The sequence below is a fragment of the Gymnodraco acuticeps genome, unplaced genomic scaffold (assembly GCF_902827175.1).
Source record: "Gymnodraco acuticeps unplaced genomic scaffold, fGymAcu1.1, whole genome shotgun sequence".
In the NCBI taxonomy this organism is placed as follows: Eukaryota; Metazoa; Chordata; class Actinopteri; order Perciformes; family Bathydraconidae; genus Gymnodraco; species Gymnodraco acuticeps.
In genome coordinates this window covers 39,239-67,218 of record NW_022990024.1, presented here as the reverse complement: position 1 = coordinate 67,218, position 27,980 = coordinate 39,239, and the positions used below count along the sequence as shown (strand labels likewise).

Sequence of the window (27,980 nt, the reverse complement as noted above, 5' to 3'; positions counted from 1 at the left end):
CTGGCTTCCCTCCACTGGCTTCCCTCCACTGGCTTCCGGTCCATTTTAGAGTCCATTTTAAGATGTTATTGTTTGTTTTTAAATCTCTTAATGGGCTGGCCCCAGAGTGCATCTCCGACCTCTTACAGGTGAACACCCCCTCAAGGGCTTTGAGGTCGGCTGATCAGCTGCTGCTGATAGTCCCAAAAACAAAGAAAAATACCAGGGGAGACCGAGCGTTCTCATCGGTAGCCCCCAGGCTCTGGAACGACCTGCCCCCTCAGGTTAAATTATCGCCCACTCTTGAAGCTTTTAAGTCCCGCCTAAAGACCCACCTCTTTTCCCTCGCCTACCAGCCAGTCTGATCTTTGTCTTACCTATTTGTATGCTTTTACTGCCTGTCCTTAGCCTTTATGTGCCTTGTATGTATTCTTATGTGTGCTTTCTATCTATTCGTGTAATATTATATTTTATTATAATGTTCATTGTGAAGCACTTTGGCAAACCCTCTGTTTTTAAACTGTGCTATATAAATAAAGTGGATTGGATAGATTGATTAAACCATCTGCAAAAAATACATTTGATTTAAATTGAAAATATAGAAAGGGAAAGTAGGTTGAGGACAGCGTGCTCAGAGAGAACAGATAACACAACATAATAAGTTGTTTTGATGCATTTCGCACGTTTTTAGTCTGATAACAGCAGATAACTTCAGTTTAATGAGTATTTTAGTGAAATGTAAAATATACACAGTGAGTCCTGCAGATCCTCCACACTGTCTCTTTAACTCTGTGCGCGAGGGGGGGTGCAGCTTTGTGAGGTTTTCCCTGTGCAGCAGCAGACTGAATGAAGTGGAAGGCTGAGCGGTGATGTTTGGGGGGCTTTATCTGAGGATGAGGATCTTTTGGGGGGGGGGGGGTTAGCTTTAGCTGCATCTTCCCTTGTGTATTCCCCGTGTTTCTCTGCCATGCACGGGAGCGCGCTGCATGACGCTGTGCGGGAGCGCGCACTGGATTCCTCCGAGGACCCTTTAACGCACCGTTTCTGCGGAATTGCAATGCATGCTGGCCGGGGTGTGTGCTGCGTGTGCGGATAGAGACTCACGCATACACACACAGCCACACACACACACACACACACACACACACACACACATAGACAGACATGTGCTGGTCTGTCTGCAGCGTGTACAGTACATACAGCTGCAAACACACATTGATGGAGTGATTTTAACCCTTTGTGTCGACACACACACACACACACACACACACACACACACCACACACACACACACACACACACACACACACACACACACACACACACACACACACACACAGAGAGCTGATATCATGTCCGAGGCTCGGAGCCCCGTCACCCCCCTGATCGTGGAAATCGATCCGGATTTCGAGCCCCAAAAGCGGCCGCGCTCGTGCACCTGGCCGCTGCCCCGTCCAGAGTCCGGAGACAAACCGGGCATTAGTGACGTCATCCCAGAGGAAGAGGATGATGAAGATGATGAGGATGAAGATGATGGGGGGTCTGCTGTTGTGGTGAAGCCCCGCCGGGTTTTGAGCTCCGTGTCCCGGCCTGTGGAGGTGAATCTGCCCGCTGATGATGGGTCTCTGTCCCCGGCTTTAACGCCCCCTACAGCCGCCCTGAGGAAGGCTTCTTCCCGCAGGAACGCCTGGGGGAACTTCTCCTACGCGGATCTGATCTCTCAGGCCATAGAGAGCTCCCCGGAGAACAGGCTCACTTTGGCCCAGATCTACGACTGGATGGTGAGGTCCGTGCCGTACTTCAAGGACAAAGGAGACACTAACAGCTCCGCGGGATGGAAGGTGAGAGAGAGGAGGCTGAGACCTGAACAGAGACCACCTGCTGGGTCCCTGTGGAGACGCATCAGTGCACAGAGGCAGGTAGATGGGGGAGGAAGGGGAGGCAAACACAGGTTATTATAAGGTATGTGTGGGTGTGCATATCAGCAGGGATATTAACGAGAAGAGGAAACATTGGGCAAAAATAAAGCTCACATTTCAAATCCAAATGTAGAGAAAGAAGCAAACATGTCAAAGTGGAAATGTGACAACGTCTAAATGTAGAGAATTTAAAATACAGAGAATAAAGTCGTAATGATAAGAAAGGTGAGACCCCCCTGGTCCCTGTGTGAGGACACATTAAGGCAGGAGAGATGGGGGAGGAAGGGGAGGCAAACAGACCCCCCTGAGAGGAGGGTCTGTTATCAGGTTCATTTGAAGGTGTGTTTGGGTTCAAACACTCAGCAGGGAATTGGGATATTAAAGGCCGCTGTGGACGAGAGCTATTAGCTCAAATCTGGCATTAATCATCTTCTCTCTTCTGACATCAATGTATTCACGGTCCATAAAACGGTCAAAAGGCGAGAGTGAGGCTGAAATGTCGAAGATCAAACCAGAAACGTTGAGAAGTCAGAAGGTCTTGAATTAAGTTGGGATGTCCACAATAAAGCCCCAACGTCAAGAATGAACCCAATATATTGAGAAGTGGAAAATAAAGTTGAATGTTGTGCAAAAATAAAGTCAAAATGTGTGCGAAGTGTAAACAGGAAGTAGATCTCAGTCTGCAGCTTCTGATTTGAAGGATTAGTTCGGGCTTGAAAACCAATTCATCCGTCCTGGAATCAAGTCTGATGAAAGCTCCGAGCTTTGCAGGGTTTAGATGGTGGGGGGTGGGGGGGGGGGGGGGGGGGGGGGGGGGTGAAAAACTAATATATAGTGTGTAATAATCCTGCAGGACTGGAGGGTGGGGGTGCAGGAAGACGTTTCCTGCAAATGTCTGCAGAGAAAATGACAGATTTACAGATTTATCAACATTTCAACGTCATTTTCCAGAATCTCACATTGATACCAAATGAAAGTGAATATCTTGTGTTTTTACTGACAAAACGAGACCTTTGGCCGGGGAGCGAGGGATTTAGCTCAACTTAACTCAACTTTAAGAGCATTAGACGCGTCTTCTTCTGAAGCTGCAGATGTTTAGAAATGTTGACGGACCAAGAAGAGCGCAATGCATTGTGGTCTACATTTAAAAAAACTCTAATTCTCTGTTTGTTGCGAGACTCTGAGCATCACGAGGTCAGGATAATAATGGACGCGTTGAGGAAGACCCTGCAGGAATACAGACGTGAAGAAGAGCACGGGGCGTTATGGTAGCGACAGTAAACCCCTCAGATTCTCAGTTTGTGGAATCAGAATGTGGTTCATGGCCAGGTTCCTTCACAGACGAGGACAATCTAAAAAACAAGCTGCAAAGTAACTAAAGAAACATATAAGGATCAGTGCTTGAATTGGAATGAAAAAGGTGCCAGTACTCTAAAATCAGCAACTTTTTCAAGTCAATTTTATATATACAGCCCACAAACAAGAATTTGGCTACTATAATGCTGGTGGGTTTGTCTCTTTACTACTGTATATTTTAGAAAGGTTCACTGTACTTAACATTTTTTATGATAGGCAGCGGATATGGCTAAAGCTCAGTAAGGTCAATATTAACTGAAAATATAGCAATCAAAGTCTAGATCTTCTGCTGAAGACACATGAAGCAGAGACCTTTCAGGTGAGAGCCCCTCTGGTGGTGTTCAACATTAATGACAAGGAAACAAAGCTCTGGTCAGAAGCATTTTTTATAAAAGCTTTAACAAAATTAAGTATTTCTGTACATTTTGAATGCAATCTAACTTTCCAACTCAGAAAACGAAAAACGAAAAAGTGCCAAAAGTCTTCTCACATGGCTGAGCTGCTTTGCAATATACTTCACCACTGAAGAATACAAATATGTATAAAGTAAACTATGATGCAATCTAACTTTCCAACTCAGAAAAATGATAAAGAGCATGAACAAAGAACATGTAAAAACAAATGCAACATTTGCACAATCTAAAATGAGAAACTGTAACTGCAAGTAACAAAGTCTGAGCCATGGTAAAGAGTTACATTGAACACCAAGCTGATCAGATAACTCCCTGGTTGGTCTGAAGTCCTTCTATCTCCAGGATCTGTACAAATCGGCACATTATGCCAAAAGTCTTCTCACTGGGTGAGCTGCTTTGCAATATACTTCACATTGTTAGAAAAGGCTCCAGAAGGCCTTGGGGACATCAGTATCAGGGGCTGGAGCTGGACAGGCTCTTTCATCAGCACTTCTCCTTCCCTTTGCCAGCCAGGACCTCACATACTGTTCCGGATTGAACTGTCCTAGTGATGGTCCATTACATTTAATGAAAACCAGGCTGGACAGTCGGCTGACAGAGAGAGCATTCCTTTTTGCAGTAAGGATATCGTTCATGCAGCTGAATGCCCGCTCACACTCACTAGTGGAGACAGCGATGGTTCGGACTGCTTTCAGTAGAGGCTCCATGGCAGCAGGTGTACGGGATGCCCTGGTTTCCTTGTATTCGCGAAAGCCCTGAACAGTCTCTCTTCTGTCCACTTTCAGCACTTCGCACAAACGTAGCACCTCTACGTCCCCATACTGTACGTCTAACTCCTCTTCAGGCCAACTTCCAGGATGGATAACTTTCATGTCCTGGATTAGCTGATTGTCCCGGGCCTCCCGGCCATGTAATGGGATTTCTCTTGTGCTGACATGAGAGGAGGTTGTGGAAGTCATTCTGTGTCTCAGATTCTCTACCATACTGCGGAAAAACTGACCTGTATGAATCTGTACAAGCCTGCCATTCTCACGCAGGGCAACACCCTTGAAGGACTTCTCAGCTAGAGCTGTATGAACTGTAGTCATGTGTGGGCCAGGCATGGTGACCATGGATTCAAAAACTCGTATTTCTCGAGTTAAGAGCCTATCTGCTGTAGGCAGTGTCATCTCTCTTTTTTGGAGTTGCCGAGAGAGGTCGCTGAGCTCTGTGAGCGCATCGTACATCAGTCCCAGATTGCTGACAAACGTTGCAGATGTGAGCACATCATCCAGGCCCTTGTACTTTGCTCTGTCTCTGGAATCCCTGCTCGTGTCGTTTGCAGCATTTGTGAAGTGATCATGAAGCACTCGGTAGTTTTCCCAGACTGCTCTGACGCTCCTTTCACTTGAAGCCACCCAGCGGATGGACAAAACACGCCCTATCACCAGGAGACGCTGTCCGACTGCTTGCGCACACTGCGCTAACTGCCTCTGATTTTTGGGGGAGGCATGGAACAAGGAATAGAGTTTGTCAAAAAAGATCTGGAAATGATTGAGCCCTGAGACCTCCTTGACCACATCCCCAACTGCCAGCTCTAGACGATGATTGGAGCAGTGCCACACAAACAGGCTTCGGAATTTACTACACAACTGGGTAGCAACGCCTGTTCTCTTCCCTAGCATGACTGAAGCCCCATCACATGCAAAAGAAACGAAACACTGACCTAAAAAGTCCTCGTTAAAATCTCTTCCAAGACACTCCATTAACGCCTTTGTGATGTCATCAGCCGTTGTTCCATCCAACTCGATCAGCTCCCAAAAAAACGTTTCGGGCTCAGCATCAGCTAATGCTGAGCGTAGACACACAACAAGCACCGTTTTACCACTAATAGTGGGAGATTCATCGACCAAAACACAGAGTTTTCTTTGGTTTTCTGTAATGTCTTTTGCCATTTTTTCTTTAGCTCATGAGCTATGTGGTCGATGATTTCGCCACAGGTTTTATTGGAGTGCAAAACCCTGCCCACGTTCAGCCCATTCAGTTTCTGTACATTCAAATCAATTGGCATGTCTGTGAATGGCCGGCTATGTTTGCCAATTTTATATGCCGTTCGAAAAACTCTGATAGTGGTGTCTAATTCAGATTTATGCATAGACTGCACTTGATGTTGAATAGTTTCACGTGAAGCAGATGTAAGGATGTCAGCAGCTTTTACATGGGCTTGTGATTCTTTATGTTCTTTGATTTTTTTTCTCAGGCTAGCTTGTTGTTTGCCCTTGTCAACACCGAAATGAGACACTGCACACTCACCCCATTCAGTTGACAGTTTCAGTCCTTGTCCAGTGTGTATTCCCAAAGATTTGACATCTCTGCATATCCGACATCCTAGCTTCTTATCTTTAAGAAGGAGCCATGCATTGGTCTTGCAAAAATATTGCACCTGGTCCGTTGTCCAGCAGTCAGGTGCATCGCTTTGCCCGGTGTTGGTGGTGGCAGTTGCGCCAGCAGCAGCTAACGTTAGAGGCTCTGGAGGAGGCGGCGGAGCTAGTGCTAATGCTAATGCACTAGAACTTGGAGCAGGAGGATCAACCAAAGAAAGCTCCCCATCAGACACAATTTCCAACACAGGCACAGCATTCTCTGTATTTGAAGTTTCTTCCGGCGACAACCGCTGTCTTTTTGCACTTTTATTAATCCACGCTAACATTTTAGAAATGCTAATTTGTGACGTGACTTGCTTTCCTTCTCTCGGGGGCGTGCCTGCTCTGTTCTATCACTCTACATAGCCACCCACTGGGTGGGAGTTGCACTGCATAAACACAACACACGTGCATCTAGGTATGTAAATTGTAAAGCATTAAAACATGGTTTTACTAACAGTTTTCAGTATGTTGTTACTTCGGCATTATTATTATTATTATTATTATTATTATTTTGAAACGTGTATTACTATTAAATCACGGTCAAATAGGTTAATTTTGACATAGTCGTTTCCACCACAGTATATACATGGAGAATATAAGCCCCGCCCCCTCTCCAGCACGTTCTGTTTGAATGACAGGAGTAAACAGCTGACAGCCGCTGTGAAACTCCAGCGGTTAGAGCGATGAGAATGTCCGTTCGGCACCTCATGACGCATCTACTGAGTACCGGGCGGCTGTATATATATATATGGATGTATAATAAGAACGGCGGGAGAGTGTTGAGTACTGGCACGGTGCATGAGTACCGGAGTACCGCCAGCATGCCGGTACTGAGCAAGAAGTGCCGGTACTCCATGGGTCAGAACCAGAAGTGCCGGTACTGCGTACCGGTGAGTACCGGCCCAATTCCAGCACTGATAAGGATAATAATAATAATTCCTTACATTTATTATAGCGTTTTTCCAGATGCTCAAAGCGCTTTACAAATACACATTACACATATCATACATGCAATGGTCACTGTGGACAATACTCATAGGAGCAAGTTCACAGGGCTGCCAAGTTTCAGTAAAAAGTAGGAGTGAGACTTTTGGGGGAAGATGCGTTTTGATTTTTTTTGTTTCCTTTTTTAACGTCGATTTAGAGGAATATCTCAATTTAAATGAACATTAAGACTGTTGTGATGTCTTCACCCCCATGCCAGCTGCTCTCCCTGCACTGTCGGCCTCCTCATGCTTATATAGTGTTAATAATTGACCAGCACAAGTAGAAATGAAAACAATTGTAACAAATAAAATACATTTATTTATAAAATGTAAATATAAAGAAAACATAGCAGCCTTTTAAGAAACAATAGCAGCCTTTTAAGAACCAATAGCAGCCTTTTAAGAAACAATAGCAGCCTTTTCCTTTAGTGCATTTTTTTTTAAGAGTAACAAAATTAGAACCAGAATTATATATATATTAGGGCTGTCAAACGATTAAAAATTTGAATCAGATTAATCACAGCTTAAAAATTAATTAATCATGATTAATCACCATTCGAACTATTTTCCAAAATGTGCCATTTATTTATGTATATTGTTGTGGGAATGGAAAGAAGGCGGATATATCCATTTAACATACAGTATCTATGTTTATTATAACATTTTCTGCGTGTCAAAATGAAAGACAACCCACACACCTATCAATCATCAAACCGTGGGGTCTTAATTCATTACGTGTTGATTTCTATCACCACAGAGTGACCACTTCTTGACCACAGAGTGTGAACGTTGTGATCAGCTGTTTTAGCGCAGTTCTCCAGTGAAGGGGGGGAGTCTCCCTCCGCAGCCGGTTGGCGTAGTTTTGGCACAATTCCGTTGTACAGACCGACGTTAACAGCAGCCCTGTCTGTGCACACGGAGACCGACTAGGTCGTCCGGTGATCTAACCGCCTTCTGGAAAAGCTTCACAAGTACGTCGGTACGCAAATGCGCTTTGTGACACAAGTGACGGTACGCATTTCAGATTACGCACATAACCTGCGTACCAGTTATGTGCACCCCTGTACTACAGCAAAAGTATTCTCCGTCGGGACTTCCTGCAACAACACCACGCCGTTATCAAAGATGTTCTATTGAGAAGACGATCACTACGTGACAAAAGTTTTCAAAACCGTGGCTACTGAAATCAATCTGACTAACTGCTGTCTGTGCAATTTACTCCGCGCGAGTTGGCAGACTTTATTTTGCTTCCTTTAACGTCATTTTTCATGGTGGGGCTGCTAAGCCATTTCTTGGTATGAGTGTAGCCTACCCCAGCCATACCCTGGCGCTGCCACTGGTGGCACGTATGGGGCGGGCCATTCTGCACATGCGTTAAATGCGTTAAATATTTTAACGCAATTAATTCAAAAAATTAATTACCGCCGTTAACGCGATAATTTTGACAGCACTAATATATATATATATATATATATATATATATATATATATATAATATATATATTATAAATAAATAAAGTGCATGTCTTTGTTTGTGTGTTTTGGTTTACATGACATGTCTCATGTTGTAGGTGTTGATGCCTTGATGACAGAGGGAGGGGGCTCCCATTTGAAACACTGTGGCTCAAGGTTTGCCATCTTCACAGTCATGATGGATGATAGAGTTCCATCAAGAGCCAAACAGTTTTTCGGGTTTTGTTCAGTCCCACCACAGAGAACACTCGTTCAGCATCAGCATTTGAATGTGGAAGTACCAACACCAACTTGGCAATACGAGAGAGCCTCCCAAATCTGCTCATACCGGTCACCTTTGAAAAATGTAGGAAGCCTAATTACTCTCAAGTATTTTTGTATAGAATTAAGTTGATTACGTCAATGGGTATTTCAAAGGGTGCAGAATAATTCTTACCTTATTCTTCATTGATGCCAAGTTCCCCCAAAAGCTCTCAATGTCGAACATGGCTGGGTCTTCCGGCATGGCAATGTCCATGGACTGGTAGTCCAGAAACTCCTCACTCAGTTTGTCACGCTCGTCAGGTCCGTTGTAAGGGAGAAGTTCAGGAAACCTAAAAAGAACACAATGTGCACTGATCTGGTAAAGTAATGTAGCTGAAACGGTTGTTTTTCAGATGTGGTCATTAAACTTTACAATCTATTAAGAAAATGTTAAGTAAATGTGACAAGAGCCAAGAGTCTTTAACCTGCTCTACTTATTAAGTATATTGAGATAACTTGTGTTGTGATTTGGCACTATAGATAAATGTACTTGACTTGATACCCCAACTAACCTGTCGACAAAGTACAAGGCGTCTTCCACTCCACACTCTACCCTCTGCTGGACATCCAGAAACATGGCATGTTTTATCAGGGGCTCTCTCATGGGGAGTTTCTTCATGGCATACTCCACAGCCCTCACCAGAAACGCCACTGCTGCCTGCTGGAACCTCTGCACTTGCTGCGGTGTAATGTCTCCTGCATCAAGGAGCCTGTTGAGTGTAGCTCGAGTAGTGAAGCCGATCACCAGCTTTTCTCCTACGAGAGACACAATAAATCAACAACGTCACAGAGGTCATTAAGGTGCTGTATGCGATTCTGGAGAAAGATTGATGCAATATGTTCTCATTCCCAACACCAACATGTCAGTATGAGAGACTGGGAATAAGACCGGTGTTGAGTCACTTTAGCAATCATCAACAACCACAATAGCTAACTTGAAAGCACCCCTTTAAGTATCTTCATCACATCAGTGATTGATTGATTGAATACTTTATTAGACAGAAATGCAAACAGCACAAGGTACAGTCACACATTTGGGCTAAAAGGATAACATAAAAAAGTCCTGTGGACTTGTTTCCATTGTGGTCCTATGTGCGTGATGAGATGAGATTATCAAACTCATAACTTGTCTGCACAAGCAGCCCTCTAACAAACACAAACAGTATGATGTGAGTGAGATCAGTGAGTGGATAGTGTATGTGCATCTGCTGATGTGAAACTTGGAGGATTACCTGGCAGTTGGTTTGATGGGTCCTTATAGAGGATTTCATGCAATTCCCGGTGCTGCAGTGCTGCAGGCTTCAGAAACTTCGAGAGCAACTTGCGGATGAAACTCCGTATCTAGAAATGTGTATTTCAGAAAAGATTTTCAAAATTACATTTAACCTAGAAGTAGAAGTAGAGTGCTAATGAAAAAGGGAACAAACATAGTACATTATTACTAGCATACTGTATTGGTGCTTCCTTTAAACCAGTATCCCACATCCACAGTCAGATCCTCTGGATCAAAAGATAGCTACATGTAACTGTTTGATTGATTGAATATTTTATTAGACAGAAAAGCAAACAGCACAGGTACAGTACTGTAAATTCCCTTAGCTCATAGTAAGTATCCATTAGCTCACACACGCAAATACGTGATGATTTAACTAACACTGCTATTAGTCACGGTTGTTGTTAAACCCACCGCAGCAACCTGCCACACTGCTCACCAGCAGCCTGTGTAACGTTAAGTCTCACGTAGTCAGACCCACCGTTGACTTCATCAAAATAAAAATATTTGTAAAAATAATGTGGTTACCTACCGTTTGACCTCCCGCTTCAGATGGAAATGTCAGTCACGGCATTATTGAGGCACTGACACAGACGTTTCACATTTACTTTTCGATTTCTCCGCCATAGAGTTAGGTTGTTCTTCATAGGATAGAGACGCAATGACCCGCCCTAAGCTGCCTCTGATTGGTTTGTATACGTGGTGCCTTTCGTTGGGTTGGTTAGATTTAGCCTCGAGGGCTGATGATTGGTTATCACATATCTCGGTCAGCCAATCGGGGGCAGAATAGCGCGGACTCACCCTGTCCCTGATTCGAACTACGGCAAGCCTCGAGCAACAAGTTATGGAAATATATCATTAAATACAAAAATAATTATAAAGTAATGAGAGGGGGAAAAAAGCGTGTGAAATGGCAAGTGTGGCGTGAGGCGTGTGAAGAGGTTAAATTGCGTGACTCTCTCACTCTCAAAGGGTGAGACTTGGCAGCTATGAGTTCAGGTGAAGTGTCTTGCCCAAGGACACACCGGCTTTACAGACGCAGCAGCGGCGGGTTTCACCCCTTGATCTGATGATCACAGCGCACTGCGCCACACCGTCCATCTTCACGCCTCGAGGTCATTAGATTAGATTAGATTATAATCTTTAATGACCACACAGCCAGGCTGGTGGAATTCGTGTTCAGTGCAGATTATTACAGCTTGTTCAACATACAGTAAACAGACACTAAGAAGTACAACACAGGGCAAAGACATACATGACATAAAGTTCAAGGTGTGGTGGATTGTGATTGTTCATTGGGGTTATTTAGAGTCCATTTAGTGTCCGTATTGCAAAGGGGAAGAAGCTGTTTTTGAAGCGGGCGGTTTTGGCGGACAGTGACCTGTAGCGCCTCCCTGAGGGCAGAAGTTGGAGGACATGGTGAGCTGGGTGGGAGGGGTCAGAAATGATTTTCTTTGCCCTTGTGACAGTTCGTTGGTGGTGAAGTGATTCGAGTGATGGAAGGGGACTGCAGGTGATTTGATGCTTTATTGATGATACGTTGAAGTTTACTCCGGGAGAGGTTGTCTGAACTGCTGTACCAGACTGTGATGGATGAAGTGAGGATGCTTTGGATGATGGCTGTGTAGAACTGGATTAGGAGATGTTTCCTCACTCTGTATTTCTTGAGCTGCCGCAGAAAGAAGAGCCTTTGGTTGGCTTTCTTGTAGATGTGGTCTGTGTTGGTCTTCCATTTGAGGTTATTGCTTATGTGAGAGCCAAGACATGTGAGTGATTCTGTGGGAATGAGTTTCCAGAGATAGATAGAGGTGATTTGGGCTCTGGCTTTCGCCTGAAGTCAGTGATTATTATTTCTTGGGTTTTTGCTGCGTTACGTAGGAGGTTGTTTTCTGAGCACTAGGTGACTGCTTGATGGATCTGAGTGAGGTATTGTGTTTCATTATGATTTGAGATGAGTCCTGTTATTTTTGTGTCATCTGCGTATTTATATATGTGTGGGGTGCTGAGATGTGAGTTGGTTTGTGTAGAGTGAGAATAACCAGGGGGATAGGACACAGCCTTGTGGAGCTCCTATACTGAGGTGCAGAGGGAGAGATGTGGAGTTATTTATTTTGACCCGTTGTCTGTTCCAGAGGAAGCTGTGGACTCAGTGACAGAAGCAGGGGTCAGTGTTCATGTCCATTAGTTTATTGAAGAGTTTTTCCGGGTTGATGGTGTTGAAAGCGGAGCTGAAGTCCAGGAACAAGATGCGGGCGTAGGTGTTGGGGGGATTGCCAGGTTGACAGCGTCATCCACGGATCTGTTGGTTCTGTATGCAAATTGATATGGATCCATGAGGGGGGAGGTGCTGGATTTTAGGTGCCTGAGAATGATGCGCTCAAATGATTTCATCGCCACAGATGTGAGGGCTATGGGTCTGTAGTCATTGAGGCAGGATATTTGATTAGACTTGGGTACAGGGATGAGAGTGGATTCCTTAAAACAGTGAGGAACTGAACACTGGCAGAGGGAGGAGTTGAAGATGTTGGTGAAAACAGGGGCCAGTTCTGCAGCACAGTGATGGAGTGCCGCGGGGCTGATGTTGTCTGGGCCTGCCGCCTTGTTTCTCTTCAGTCTCCTGAACGTGCACCTCACCTCTGCCTCTTTGATGGTGAATGGTGGGGGGGGGGGGGGGGGGGAGATGGGGGTGATAGTGGAGAAACTGGAGAATGATCAAACCTGCTGTAGAAGGCGTTCAGTTTGTCCGGAAGCTGGTGGTCATGTTTAGGTGTGTGTGGGGGGGGGGGGGGGGGGGGCTTTGTTTTGTAGTTGGTGAGGACCTGAAGTTTTTTCGAAACTGTCCTAGTGTTTTTGTTTGAAATTTCCTGTTCTATTTTTGAAGCATAATTTAATTTGGCTTTTCTTATTCCAGATCTAAGTTTGTATTTTGCAGACATATAGTCCTCTTTATTTCCGGATTTGTATGCATAGTTGTTGTCCTTTCTTAATTGTTGAATTTCTTTGGTGAACCAGGGCTTATTGTTGTTGTGTTGTTTTAGTTGGGATGCACAGCTGCATCGAGGCGCTTTTACAAGTACACATTGATATCATACATCTACTGTGGACATTACCCACACGAGCAAATCCGGGTGAAGTGTCTTGCACAAGAACACAACGGCCTGACGGCAGTAGCGGCAGGAGCGGGTTTCGAACTGGAGTTCCCCAACGCCCCCTTTATCTGATGATCAGATGCACAGACCACTGCGCCACCCGTCCCAGATAATACAGTATTTACACCACATTCAAATGTAACTATTAGGGCTGTCAAGTTAACGCGTTAATAACGCGTTAATGCAAAAAAAATGTAACGCCACTAATTATTTTAACGCGATTAACGCATGTGTATTTTTTGTCCTCGGCCGCCCCGTAGTTTCAGAGCGCATCGAGTTTAAAATACCATCTACAAGCTGATGCTGACAGCCCCGCTCCTGCCGCCCGCTTGTGGCAGACCACACTTCCACGCTCACCGGCAGGCACCGACTGGCCATCGGGAGGACCGGGAGGGTGTGTGTCTGTGTGGCCCGAGCGAGCGAGCGAGCGACCTTACGTGCATTGTTGTTGTTAGCATCTGGTGCTAGCTAGCTGCGCTAACGGATATGGAGCTGTTTAAATGAAACAGAGGAGCGACATTTCGCCACAACTGCGCCGAGCACTTGACTTTATGCAGGAAGCCAGACAGTGGGACATTGTACGAGAAGTCAGCACACTCAGCACGGATAGTGCGCACATGATTGCAGCGTCCAGGCAGCTCCGGTTCGAGCATATGCCTTGAGTTTGCCACACCACACACACACACACACACACACACACACACACAACACACACACACACACCACACACACACACACCACACACACACACACACACACACACACACACCACACACACACACACACACACACACCACACACACACACACACACACATACACACATTTGTATTGTATTATTGAATGAGAGGTTCCAGGTTGTTGTGTTTAATATTCATGAGAATATTTGTGATTGTTCAAATGATAATAAACATTAGCATAAAGCATATTTGTCCTCTCATATGTTGATAAGAGTGTTAAAAACTTGAAGAATATTCCTCTAAGGTACATTTAGAACAGATCAAAAATGTGCGATTAATTTGCGATTAACTATTTTAATCGACTGACAGCCCTAATAACTATACAAACAACCTTAACAGCTAAAAAACAACAAGGACTGAAGGTTGCACTGATTTAGATTTGGTGGACAAAGGTCAAGGGTCACTGTTTTCTGAGGTTATCAGCCGGAGAGATTTCCTTTATCTGACCCTTTGAACCCTTTGAAGGATTTGAAAGAGCCTGAGGAGGCGAGAAAATATCCATATACTTGATTTTGTGTCTCAAAAGTATCTGGTGGCAACGCTATCATCCTATTTCTTGAGACGCCCACATATCACCCCACAGACAGACAGCTGCTTCGTTCAGGTCTCACTCTTGTAGTTCATGTATCCAATCGGTTGTCTCACTCCCCAAGTTGCTCGTTGATATCTGGGAACAAAGGCTTCGTAACTGTCGATTGGAACAAAGTCATTGTTTTTGGAGGAGAACATAATTTTGATTCGTCCTCAGTCGTTTTTTATTTCCAAATGTCTTATCAGTTTGTTTATCTATTGATGTTCATCAGTGTTCTCCTGCAGGAAGTGCATGTAATAATGTCATCGACTCGTTGGTGCTTTTTGTTTTTGTGAAATAAGACTTTTTGTAGTCGGATCAGAATCAGACTTCCTTTATTAGTCCCACTGAATGGACATTAACATATTCACAACAAAGAGACCCCGTGTGTCCCGGTGTGTCCACGCTGTGTCCCCGCTGTGTCCCCGGTGTGTCCCCGGTGTGTCCCCGGTGTGTCCCCGCTGTGTGCCGGTGTGTCCCCGCTGTGTCCCCAGTGCGTCCCCACTGTGTCCCCGCTGTGTGCCGGTGTGTCCCCGGTGTGTCCCCGCTGTGTGCCGGTGTGTCCCCGGTGTGTCCCCGCTGTGTCCCCGCTGTGTCCCCGCTGTGTCCCCAGTGCGTCCCCACTGTGTCCCCGCTGTGTCCCCGCTGTGTCCCCGGTGTGTCCCCGCTGTGTCCCAGGTGTGTCGGGGAACTCACGCAGCGTCAGAAAATAAAACCCTCTCTCTTTTCCTCCGTACCCAAATCTCTAAAAACGGGGAACAACGGAGCTGATCCAGATTTGCGTCCGATATGACGTAATATCTGAAATGTGGACCCACGGCCCAATCAGAAACGTTGCTATCAGAAACAATGCCCGACTGTTCTGGACGTAATATGGTCGGTGTTTACATTAGCATCGCTAACACTCAGAGCTAACCTGTACTGGAGAGCATGTGTGTGAAGAAGCAGGAAGTAGAAAGGAACTCACCTTGTGGTATAACCGGCAAGAGAGAAAGCCTTTGAGCTCCAAACTGTTTCAGAGAGAATCCTTGATAATCCATGATATGGAGTTTCATCACGGCAGCATTTAGTTTAATAATAATAATAATAATAATGCATTTTATTTATATAGCGCTTTTCACAACTCAAAGACGCTTTACAGTATGAGGGTAGACAAACAAGGACAGGCAAACAAGTAAGTACAAAATAAAAAGGCAGTCAAGAGGAAGTTGATTGAGAGGGGGGGGGGGGGCTTATGGGTAGACAGAGTTGAAAATATGTGTTTTGAGGCGGGACTGAAAGACTGTGAGGGACTCAGAGTCAGGGAGATCTTGGGGGAGGGGATTCCAGAGCCTAGGAGCTGCCACTGAGAAGGCTCTGTCCCCAAAGCTGAGTGTGGATGTGGGAGTGGATAGGAGTCCGGCTGCGGTGGATCTGAGGGACCGTGGAGGTTGATAAGGAGTGAGAAGGTTTGTGAGATAAGGGGGGGGCCAGATGGTGGAGGGCTTTGTAGGTGAGGACCAGAATTTTGTAGTTGATGCGATGGGAAACAGGAAGCCAGTGGAGGTCTTTGAGGACTGGGGTGATGTGATGCCATGATTTGGTATGCGTGAGGAGACGTGCAGCTGCATGTTGAACCCGTTGGAGTCTGTTGAGGGATGTAGTGCTGATGCCGTAAAGAAGTGAGTTGCAGTAGTCGAGGCGGGAGGAAATGAAGGCATGGATTAGTCGCTCGGCTGCGGGGCGGGTGAGAGAGGGTAGGATTTTTGCAATATTGCGGAGGTGGAAAAATGAGGTTTTGACTGTTTGGCGGATGTGAGGTTCGAGGGAGAGGGTGGGGTCAAAGATTACGCCAAGGTTGCGTGCCTGATTGGAGGGGGAAACAATGGTGCCATCGATGGTGAGAGTTATGTTAGTGACCTTGCTGAGGGTGGATTTGGAGCCGATTAGGAGGTGTTCTGTTTTGTTGCTGTTCAATTTGAGGAGGTTATGTTGCATCCAAGTTTGAATAGCTGTCAGACAGGAATCAATGTGGGTAAGGGGTGGGTCATGGAGGGATTTGGTGCTGAGGTAGATCTGAGTGTCATCAGCATAGCAGTGGAAGTCGAGGTTGAAGTGGCGGAGTATCTGACCGAGGGGGAGGATGTAAATGATGAAGAGGAGGGGGCCAAGTACTGATCCTTGAGGAACGCCTTGGGTGACTGAAGCTGTGGCAGAGGAGTGGTTTGGGAGGGAGATGAAGTGGGATCGTTCAGTGAGGTAGGACTGGAGCCATCTGAGTGCAATACCTTCACTACCAATGTCCCTGAGTCGGGTGAGCAGGATGTTGTGGCTCACGGTATCGAAGGCTGCACTCAGGTCGAGGAGGATGAGAATATTGAGGGAACCAGTGTCAGCAGAGGTGAGGAGGTCATTGAGGACTTTGACGAGTGCAGTTTCTGTACTGTGGTGAGGACGAAATCCAGACTGAAGGGGTTCATAAAGCTGGTTGGTTTGGAGATGGCAGTGAATTTGTTTGGTTACAATGCGTTCAAGAGTTTTTGAGAGGAATGGTAGGTTAGAGATGGGGCGGTAATTAGTGAGGGAGGAGGGATCAAGACCAGGTTTTTTGAGGATTGGAGTAACGGCAGCAGTTTTGAAGGCAGAGGGGACGGTTCCATGGGACAGCGAGGAGTTGAAAAGGTTAGCAAGATAGGGGCAGAGGACAGGGAGGCAGGACTTCAGGAGAGGAGTGGGTAGAGGGTCAAGGGAGCAGGTTGTGGGATTTGAGGAACCGATCAGATGGAGTATTTCAAGTGGGGTCACCAGGTTGAACTGGGAGAGGCGGTGCTGGGGAGGAGTCAGGAGGTCAAGGGAGATGGGGGAGAAATGGTAGTGGTGGAGGTTGGGGGAGATGCTTGTATATCAGATGGAGCTGAGAAGGAGTGGTTAATGGCGTTAATTTTGTCTGCGAAAAACTGGAGGAATGAGCTGCAAGTAGCGGAAGTAGAAGTAGGGAGGTTATCAGCACGGGGTTTGAAGAGCTTGTTAACTGTGGAGAAGAGGGTCCTGGGGTTACGGGAGGGGTCAATGAAGATGTTGGAGAGGTAGGCAGATTTAGCGGCAATAAGAGCATCTTTGTATGCATTGAGATGGAGTTTGTAGCTTATGTAATGGACTGTGAGGGATGATTTATTTGAAAGACGTTCAAGTTGGCGGCCTCGCTGCTTCATTTTACACAGTGCGGGTGTGAACCAGGGTGAGGAGGTCTTGAAAGTAACAGTTTTATTTTTGAGGGGGGCTAAAGTGTTGAGGGAGGTGAGTAGGGTGGAGTTGAGGTGGTTGAGTAGATCATCAGGTGAGCTGAGGGTTGCGTCCAGGGGGAGATTAGATGATAGCAGTTCGCAGAGATGGTTATGGTCAATGGAGTTTAGACAGTAGCTGCCGGGTCCCTCATGAGCTCAGACCCCTCCTCTTTTAAGCTTTATACCCAAATCAGCTCTTTAGAAGCAGGAAGTGAAATAGAGGAATATGAGGCGTGGCTAGAATCTGTTTGGTGTTTGGAGCAAAACACTTCATAGACGTGTTTTTATATATTTGTATCTGAGACCTCTGCTATTGCCTAAGAATAGCGTGATAGCTGACCTTGAGTTAAGTACGAGCACATATTCAGCATTTAAATACAATAATTTGCAGCATTATGAAGTAAAACAAGTAGAAAGTATTGAAGTAACTGCAGAATGACAGTAGTAATAGTTGTATTAGTGCAAAATGAATAAGCAGCCAGTAGTCAAATGTAAGCATAGTTTAGTTAGTTAGTGTTCTGAGTGACTTCTTCCTTTGAGGAGGATCTCTGATTTAGAGATCTGTGGATTCAATCAAATGATTCATAGAGAAGTAAAGAACGTTCCTTAGTATCTTCTCTCATGTTGTTTTTGTTGTTGCAGAACTCGATCCGGCACAACCTGTCTCTGCACAGCCGCTTCCTGAAGCTCCAGAACGAGGGAACGGGGAAGAGTTCGTGGTGGATCCTGAACCCAGAGGAGGGCAAAGGGAAAGCTCCTCGACGACGAGCCGTATCCATGGACAACAGCAAGAACATCAGAGGAGCGAGAGGACGAGCCGCGAAGAAGAAGAAGGCGTCGCTTCAGAACCAGAACCAGGTTTATTACCAGGTATGTCGTGGCGTTTGAATCCGTTTCTACCTTTAATCTCCACTTTCCTCTATCGGGGTTGTAGGTTATGACGCACCTCTCTTTGGCCACGTTTACACAGAGACGAAACGGAGACGAAACGGAGACGAAACGGAGACGAAACGGAGACGAAAACGAGCCTTAGTCGATATCAAAAGAGTCTTCCATCCACACGGAATCAGCTCAAGAAATGTGTCCGTCCGCACGAGGCCGCTCGACCCGCTGGAGGCGCTGTAGTACATATGCCGGGCCTGTAAGTGGCACTGTACTTCCGCCACAAAATACACCAAATGCAGCGAAGAAGACCCCCGAGCATGGTTGCCATGGTTGCCCTTCTGGTTATTCCCCGCGGTGGATTTAGCAACATGTAGTTCATGTAGTTCTCCATGTCCACTTGTTGCTGATGGTTGTGGTCGAGGAGCTGTAGATGTTGCACTAACATCTGTATCATGCTCAGTCGCGTCTGGAGCACGAACGCAACCCTGTGATCCGCCATTGTTGTTGTTGTTGGCGAAACACATCAGCAATGACGCGGGGGTGAGCAGGAGAGGTGGGGAGAGGCGGGGCTATGGCGTCATCGCTATCAGGATATGATCGTATAGGAAGTCCACACGGAGCCGTTCGGCCCCCCAGAGCGTTCCGTCCGCAGACCTTCCCACCTTGGGAGCCGTTATCGTTATCCGCGCTTCCGTGTCGGCCTTGTGTGAACGAACCGTCTGTACGATAAAGAACTGTAGCGGATACAAGCCGTTTCGTCTCCGTGTGGACGTGGCCTTTGTTTCCAAACTAACTTTACGGAGGTCGTTGTACTCTGGAAAAAATGCTGTTCAACAACAAGTTCAACAACAATGAAATCAAGCTGTTTCCACTTGAAATCAGTCCAAAGATCTGCCAACAGAACAAGTGAACATCAGCTTGGTGAGATCTCTAGAAGTAAGAAGGGATTTTTAGATAAATCACATCTTGTAATCAGCAGAACTCATTCTGAACTATATTTGACCAGAATCAGGAAATGCTGTGTTTCAGAATAAGCTTCAAAAGTGTTCTGTGTTCTGATGTAGTGATTTTCTAATAAAGAATGTGTTTCATCTGAGATACAACTCAAAATAAGATGTTTTGACTCTAAAAACAAGACCCTATATCTCACTGCAGTGTTACTTCTGAAGTTATTATGTCTTATATCAGAGGCCTGTACGACGAATCCAGTTCAGCCTAACCTGGATATGTTTGAGCTACCTGGTTTACCTAACCCAAAACAAACGCGCTCTCGCTAAGTGGTCCGAGGACGCTGGTTATCAACTCAGTAACTCAAGCCAGGGTGTCTCTGTCCGGCTGAGAGCGCGTTCACATGAAAGGGGCGGGGCTAGCAACATTCGACCAATCACAAACATGGAGAAGCGTACTGACAGCGCAGCGTCATGCTTCCTGAATGAAAAGTGAACTATAATATTAGACATATGAAGAAGTTAAAGTTTAAACATCCATGACTTAAACACTTGATCCAGGATCAAAGCCACAGAGCTGCACCTGCAAAGTGAACACAGCTGGGAACAGAACAAGTGTTTGAATGCGTACATTAACAGCTTTATGATATCACTGCCCGTCTAAGACACCATCTGACTTTCATTACATTTGACTCCAGTGTTTCCTCAACTTAATGTGTTGCTTCAAATAATGCTTCTGCATCCAGTCTGTGACGCTGTGAGTGTTACACGGCCAGATACGGCTCAGCTGACTCAGATCAGGAGATATATGATACATTATGAAGTGATATGATATGAACAGAGGCGCGGGAAGGTATTTTGAGTGGGGGTGCTGAGGTGCTGAGGTGCTGAGGTGCTGGAAGAAAAAACACACACAGTGGCATAACAATGGACTCCAGTGAACGCTATTACGGGCACTATAGAGCACGCACACTACAAAGCTGTAAAATATTATTTTACCAACAATGTGGAATTTATTGGCTCCATATTACACAGATTATGCACGGCTGCAGCAGCAATCATAGGCGGCGCGTGAGGCTCAGGTTTGGGAAGCACCGCATCCTGACCAATCAGAGCTCAGTGTGCGGAGTTGAAATCTATCAAGTCATATTACAGGAGAAGGGAAATGCAGAGAAGACGCCGACGTGTCGCACTTATCATTCATATGATATCACATCATCAATCAGATCATCGATCATATAATATCACAATATTTCCTTATCTGAGTCAGCTGAGCCGTATCTGGCCGTGCAACACTCACATTATGCAGAAGTATTATTTTAAGCAAGTGTCTTAGACGGGGCAGTGATATCATAAACTGTTGTACGCTTTCAAACACTCTGTAGTTTATTTATTTTTTAACGAGTTGTTCTGTATTCTCCTTGCAGCAGCTATGTGGCTTTGATCCTGGATTATATGTTTAAGTCATCATGGATGTTTAAAGCTCATATTTGTCTAATATTAGTTTACTTTTCATTAATGAAGTATGATGTTGCGCTGTCAGTACACTTGTCCCTGTTTGTGATTGGTCAAATGTAGCTAACCCCGCCCCTTTCACGTGAACGCGCTCTCAGCTGGAGAGAGAAACCCTGGCTTGATTCACGAGTTGATAACCAGCGTCGTAGGACCGCTTAGCGAGATCTCGTTTGTTAGGGATAGTTAAGATAACTCAAGCATATTGTTGTCTGTTGAACTGGCTTCGTGGCACAGGGCACAGGTGGCTGCAGCGCTAATGTCAAAGACACAGACATTATACATTATATTTGATTTGACCAGGACGCAGTGACACAAATATTTGGGAAGGCTTATTGCTGAAAAAAACTACTTTTTTTCTCCACATCTTTTTTATTTGTCTTCCCTGAAGCAAAATAATGTATTATATAGTTTAAAATGATCATTTAAATAATAATATATAATATTAAATATAATCTCAGGCACAATGAAATGAAATAAATATATATAAAATAAAAGTAAAATAAATGTGCAGACAGGGGAGCACCGCCTGCCTGCCGCTAGGGGGTGCTGCAGCGCCCTCAGCCCCCCCCCCTTCCCGCGCCCCTGGGCTAGCATCAGCATCAGTTACCATGGAGATCTAGCCCGCTAAGAAGAGAACCAGCGTGGTAGAACCGGAAACCCAGAGTTCTCCCTGAAGTTAGCTCGCTAAGCGAACATCCTGCTTCGTAGTACAGGCCTCTGGCGTAGAGACATATGTGACGAGATATTAAACACTACTGGGCAAGATGTAGAGGTTTTGTATCAAATCAAATTTATTAATTAAATCCAGGCGGCATTCAAACATGAAGACAAACTTCCTCGCTTGAAAGAAACTAAGAGTTCTCCGTATCAAAATAGAACAAAAAGAACACGGTGAAAAGACTATACCGCCTCCCGTCTAATCACAATCAGCTGTGTCCCATTGTCCTGCCATATTTAGGCATGAAGACCAGTCTATGATAAAGACACATCTTGTTGTTGTTAACATGTACATTTTCTCCTTTTTTGTCTTTTAATTGTTATTGTGCAATGCCTTGTCTTTTGATGCTGCTGCAACACAAACATGTCCCACATCTGGATCAATAAAGTACTTCTTGTCTCTCTCTCTTATAAAGACATGCACGTCATACCCGACAGCGCAGGTGTAATCCTTATATTAATAAGATAAACATTCAAACCATAATGATGGAAGGAAAATGTCTGTAGAATAAAATTCGGTGATAATTCGGGATTGTGGGAAACGGTATTTCGATCTCTCTGTCTGTAGGTAGGTAAGAAAGAAATAATCCAATCCAATAATCCAAGAGAAACACCAGAAAGAAATTATCCAAAATATTTCTGAAATAGAAATAAAATAACATTAAAAAGTTAAGTTAGGTAAAAAAAAGAAATACACACAAACTGAAAGATTGGCAATAAAGTGAATTGACTTTGACAGATCTTGTGTACATTGTGTGCCTTCAGGTGTCTCTGCAGGAAGTTGGATCCGAGAGTAACTTCCTCTCGAAGTGGACAGGAAGTCCCGCCTCCCGAAGCAGCGAAGAACTCGACGCTTGGACCGATTTCCGCTCTCGAACAAACTCAAACGCCTCAACGCTCAGCGGACGTTTGTCGCCAATTCTCGCCAACCTGGAGCTAGACGAGGGTTTGGAGGAGGGTACGAACTCTCCTCTGTCCCCCATGTTGTTCTCCTCCTCCTCCAGCAGCATCTCTCCCTCCACCCTCTCAGAACTTAACCTGAACGACATGGTGTCAGAAAACCTGCTGGACAACGTGGCGGCGCGGCAGCCAAACGAGCAAGAAGAGGGCGATTCGTGCTCAGTTTTCAGCTTCAGCGGCGCAGAAAGTAGTCCCTCCGCCCTCGGCCTCTTCACGCCTCCGTGCATCGCCCTGAGGACGGCCCCCATGCAGACGATCCAGGAGAACAAACAGACCTGGTTCTCTTCGGTCTGCAACGCTCAGGCTCTTTATACCCTGGTAGTGAATGCCTTTTCATAAGAGATAGTGTGAAGGGGGAAATGGAGTGATTTATTGACACTTTCTTGTTTTTGTTTCAGGACCTTCAGAGCCACGACCTCCTGACTCAGTCCGACCCTCTGATGTCTCAGGTCGGAGCCGCTGCCATCGCGCTGCAGAATTCACGCCGAAACGCCACGATTCTGCACAAAAAAGACCCCGAGGAAAACGACGCCAAACCGGTCCCGAAGCCTCCCGTTAAGCTGACCTCAGACCTGGATCTGGACGTGTTTAACGGAGGGTTGAAGTGCGATTTGGACGCTATTATCCGCAACGAGCTGATGGATGCAGACTGTCTGGACCTCAGCTTCGACTCGCGCCTCGCCGCCGTTAGTTAGTGTTCTGAGGGACCAAAAAACTCTCCATAAAACTTCCCAAAAAACCTGGTAAACGCAAGATTTAAAGTTCACCTATTATCCTGTTTATCATCAGTATCTCACAGGTCTCAGATAGATCCAGAGCCTGTCTCTGATTGGCTGAAACACCAAACAGATTATTGCAGCATTACCCATAATCCCCTCTGTTTCAGCCCTGTTTCCAAAGTGCTGATTCTCTGTCTGTTACTTTAGATGAAAACAAGGAGCCCCTCCCCACGCCCCTCTGAGAGACATTTGGTTACAAAGAACTCAATGGAGCTCTAGGAGGAGATTCAGGTGATAAGGGGGGGGGGGGGGGTTACCTTGGTTGCTGATTGGCTAATGGTTACACAAGACAACACATCGTTATGACATCATAAAGTGACCAAAATCTGATCAGCTCATTTTCAGACAGGTTTTTATAGAAATGGATCAAAAAGAGAGAGAAACTTTGTTCCTGAGACTTTCAGAGTCTCTTTCCACAGAGGGGACACATGTTGATGTAGAAGAGTCATGAAGAAGAGGGGACACATGTTGATGTAGAAGAGACATGAAGAAGAGGGGACACATGTTGATGTAGAAGAGACATGAAGAAGAGGGGACACATGTTGATGTAGTAAAGAGTACATGAAGAAGAGGGGACACATGTTGATGTAGAAGAGACATGAAGAAGAGGGGACACATGTTGATGTAGAAGAGACATGAAGACGAGGGGGACACATGTTGATGTAGAAGAGACATGAAGAAGAGGGACACATGTTGATGTAGAAGAGACATGAAGAAGAGGGGACACATGTTGATGTAGAAGAGACATGAAGAAGAGGGGACACATGTTGATGTAGAAGAGACATGAAGAAGAGGGGACACATGTGATGTAAGAAGAGACATGAAGAAGAGGGGACACATGTTGATGTAGAAGAGACATGAAGAAGAGGGGACACATGTTGATGTAGAAGAGACATGAAGAAGAGGGGACACATGTTGATGTAGAAGAGACATTGAAGAAGAGGGGACACATGTTGATGTAGAAGAGACATGAAGAAGAGGGGACACATGTTGATGTAGAGGAGACATGAAGAAGAGGGGACACATGTTGATGTAAGAAGAGACATGAAGAAGAGGGGACACATGTTGATTGTAGAAGAGACATGAAGAAGAGGGGACACATGTTGATGTAGAAGAGACATGAAGAAGAGGGGACACATGTTAGATGTAGAAGAGACATGAAGAAGAGGGGACACATGTTGATGTAGAAGAGACATGAAGAAGAGGGGACACATGTTGATGTAGAAGAGACATGGAGAAGAGGGGACACATGTTGATGTAGAAGAGACTGGAAGAAGAGGGGACACATGTTGATGTAGAAGAGACATTGAAGAAGAGGGGACACATGTTGACTGTAGAAGAGACATGAAGAAGAGGGGACACATGTTGACGTAGAAGAGACATGAGAGAAGAGGGGACACATGTTGACGTAGAAGAGACATGAAGAAGAGGGGACACATGTTGATGTAGAAGAGACATGGAGAAGAGGGGACACATGTTGAGGGGACACATGTTGACGTAGAAGAGACATGAAGAAGAGGGGACACATGTTGACGTAGAAGAGACATGAAGAAGAGGAGACACATGTTGATGTAGAAGAGACATGAAGAAGAGGGGACACATGTTGATGTAGAAGAGACTTGAAGAAGAGGGGACACATGTTGATGTAGAAGAGACATGAAGAAGAGGGGACACATGTTGATGTAGAAGAGACATGAAGAAGAGGGGACACATGTTGATGTAGAAGAGACATGAAGAAGAGGGGACACATGTTGATGTAGAAGAGACATGAAGAAGAGGGGACACATGTTGATGTAGAAGAGACATGAAGAAGAGGGGACACATGTTGATGTGGAAGAGACATGAAGAAGAGGGGACACATGTTGATGTAGAAGAGACATGAAGAAGAGGGGACACATGTTGATGTAGAAGAGACATGAAGAAGAGGGGACACATGTTGATGTAGAAGAGACTTGAAGAAGAGGGGACACATGTTGATGTAGAAGAGACGTGGAGAAGAGGGGTCACATGTTGACGTAGAAGAGACATGAAGAAGAGGGGACACATGTTGATGTAGAAGAGACTGAAGAAGAGGGGACACATGTTGATGTAGAAGAGACATGAAGAAGAGGGGACACATGTTGATGTAGAAGAGACATGAAGAAGAGGGGACACATGTTGACGTAGAAGAGACATGAAGAAGAGGGGACACATGTTGATGTAGAAGAGACATGAAGAAGAGGGGACACATGTTGATGTAGAAGAGACATGAAGAAGAGGGGACACATGTTGACGTAGAAGAGATATGAAGAAGAGGGGACACATGTTGACGTAGAAGAGACATGAAGAAGAGAGGACACATGTTGATGTAGAAGAGACATGAAGAAGAGGGGACACATGTTGATGTAGAAGAGACATGAAGAAGAGGGGACACATGTTGATGTAGAAGAGACATGAAGAAGAGGGGACACATGTTGATGTAGAAGAGACATGAAGAAGAGGGGACACATGTTGATGTAGAAGAGACATGAAGAAGAGGGGGACACATGTTGATGTAGAAGAGACATGAAGAAGAGGGGACACATGTTGATGTAGAAGAGACATGAAGAAGAGGGGACACATGTTGATGTAGAAGAGACTTGAAGAAGAGGGACACATGTTGACGTAGAAGAGACATGAAGAAGAAGGGGACACATGTTGATGTAGAAGAGACATGAAGAAGAGGGGACACATGTTGATGTAGAAGAGACATGAAGAAGAGGGGACACATGTTGACGTAGAAGAGACATGAAGAAGAGAGGACACATGTTGATGTAGAAGAGACATGAAGAAGAGAGGACACATGTTGATGTAGAAGAGACATGAAGAAGAGGGGACACATGTTGACGTAGAAGAGACATGAAGAAGAGGGGACACATGTTGATGTAGAAGAGACATGAAGAAGAGGGGACACATGTTGATGTAGAAGAGACATGAAGAAGAGGGGACACATGTTGATGTAGAAGAGACATGAAGAAGAGGGTTTTGCATAATAGGTGACCTTTAAAGTAGATACACCCGAACCCTACAGATGTACAGTTCTGTGGATTCAGTCAAATAACAGAGGTATAAAAAGTTCCCCGGTGAAATACAATAAAGTCAATCTTATCTTACCTCTAATTGATCCACTGGTTAGTTGCTAGTTGCTAAATCCGCTCACGTTTCAAATCCAATGGAAAAACCCCATAGTTTTTAGTGAAAGGCAACGAGGGAGATGCTGCCTTCAGGGTCCAACACGGGAAAACGACACCTCTTACAGCTCTGTGTCGTCCTGAGGGGAGGAACAGTGTAATCAAGTCGTATTTCTGTTATTCTCAACGTGACGCATCCAGTTCGTTCAGTATTTAAGGACAGATATCTTGACGGACGCTTCAGAAACAGACTGTTTGTTAAAAGCATCAAGTCGAGTCTCAGGGAAAACTCTCGTCACTCTTTTATTCCTTAAAAAACATTTTGCCAAACCAGCCGTCGGTTTACAGAGAACTGTATTAGTGGACGATACTTGACGAGCGTTTTTGATTCAATTAACGGAATGAAAGTGTTCATTAGAAGCTTGTTCTTTCCCCCCATTGATGCAACGAGTCACTAAATGTCAGTGTGTAGAGTTAACGTGTTTAAATGTGTGTGTCTCTCTGTGTGTGTCCCTCTCCCTGAGGTCTGAGGGACATCACTGTGAATGCTGTTCCTTCACTGATAATAATAATAATAATGGTGTTTCTGCTGCAGATCCTCTTCACCATCGTCCCCTCCTCTTCCACTTCCTGCAATATTTCATCACCAAAATAAGGATATATAGAAACAGGATTCAGCTGTTACATTAAAAGTTAGATTTGTGTTAAGAGGAGAAACTACAGGTGAATATATTACAGGTGCAATCGCTCTATAAACTCTTCGGGAACGATGCACTCTACAAAAGCTCTGGATCCTGCCCAGTACCTGTGTCTGGTATCCAGTCAGAACGTGTCTCTCCTGATGGAAGGTAACTCCAGGAGCAACACTGCAGTGAGACAGAGGCTCTTGATTTAGACAATGCATAATGTTAGAGCCATTTTCTGTGTTGACAATGAGTGTATTATTTTCTTATTAATTTAGATCTGAATATATTCTTTCCATTTATGTATTAGTACCGAATTAAATATTCGGAGAAAAACCTTGATTTACTGCGAGCCACAGCTGTGATATAAGGAAGGGGTGGGACTGAGCGTGAGGAGGAAATTGTCTCCAGCAATGAACGGGGAATCGGAACAGTCTTTGACCTCACGTTACACTGATCGTTTTGTTTATTTAAATATATGGAAGTAAATAAATCGGCCGAGGAAGGCAAATAAAT

At 45.1% G+C, this 27,980-nt stretch overlaps 1 protein-coding gene across 2 annotated transcripts; it reads left to right on the top strand.

Annotated features, from left to right (window-relative positions):
• The first annotated feature begins 897 nt into the window (after positions 1–897).
• On the top strand, positions 898–27,980 carry LOC117545167 (forkhead box protein O3-like). 2 transcript variants are annotated; one of them, XM_034214856.1, is made up of 5 exons: positions 898–1,898; positions 18,472–18,699; positions 22,659–23,171; positions 23,252–23,596; positions 27,377–27,980. In XM_034214856.1, the coding sequence occupies exons 1-4, from the start codon at positions 1,041–1,043 to the stop codon at positions 23,546–23,548; spliced, it is 1,896 nt and encodes a 631-aa protein (XP_034070747.1). In that variant the 5' UTR covers positions 898–1,040; the 3' UTR covers positions 23,549–23,596; positions 27,377–27,980. The 2 variants fall into 2 exon arrangements, with proteins under 2 accessions (XP_034070747.1, XP_034070748.1); XM_034214857.1 differs by lacking the exon at positions 27,377–27,980 and having other exon boundaries at positions 898–1,820; positions 23,252–23,791.

Bases quoted from the DNA above. Each gene is read 5' to 3' on its own strand.
- LOC117545167 (XM_034214856.1), top strand. From the start codon at position 1,041: ATGCTGGCCGGGGTGTGTGCTGCGTGTGCGGATAGAGACTCACGCATA. The intron at 1,899-18,471 runs GTAGATGGGGGA...TTGTTGTTGCAG, and splicing joins GCATCAGTGCACAGAGGCAG to AACTCGATCCGGCACAACCT. The intron at 23,172-23,251 runs GTAGTGAATGCC...TTTTTGTTTCAG, and splicing joins CTCAGGCTCTTTATACCCTG to GACCTTCAGAGCCACGACCT.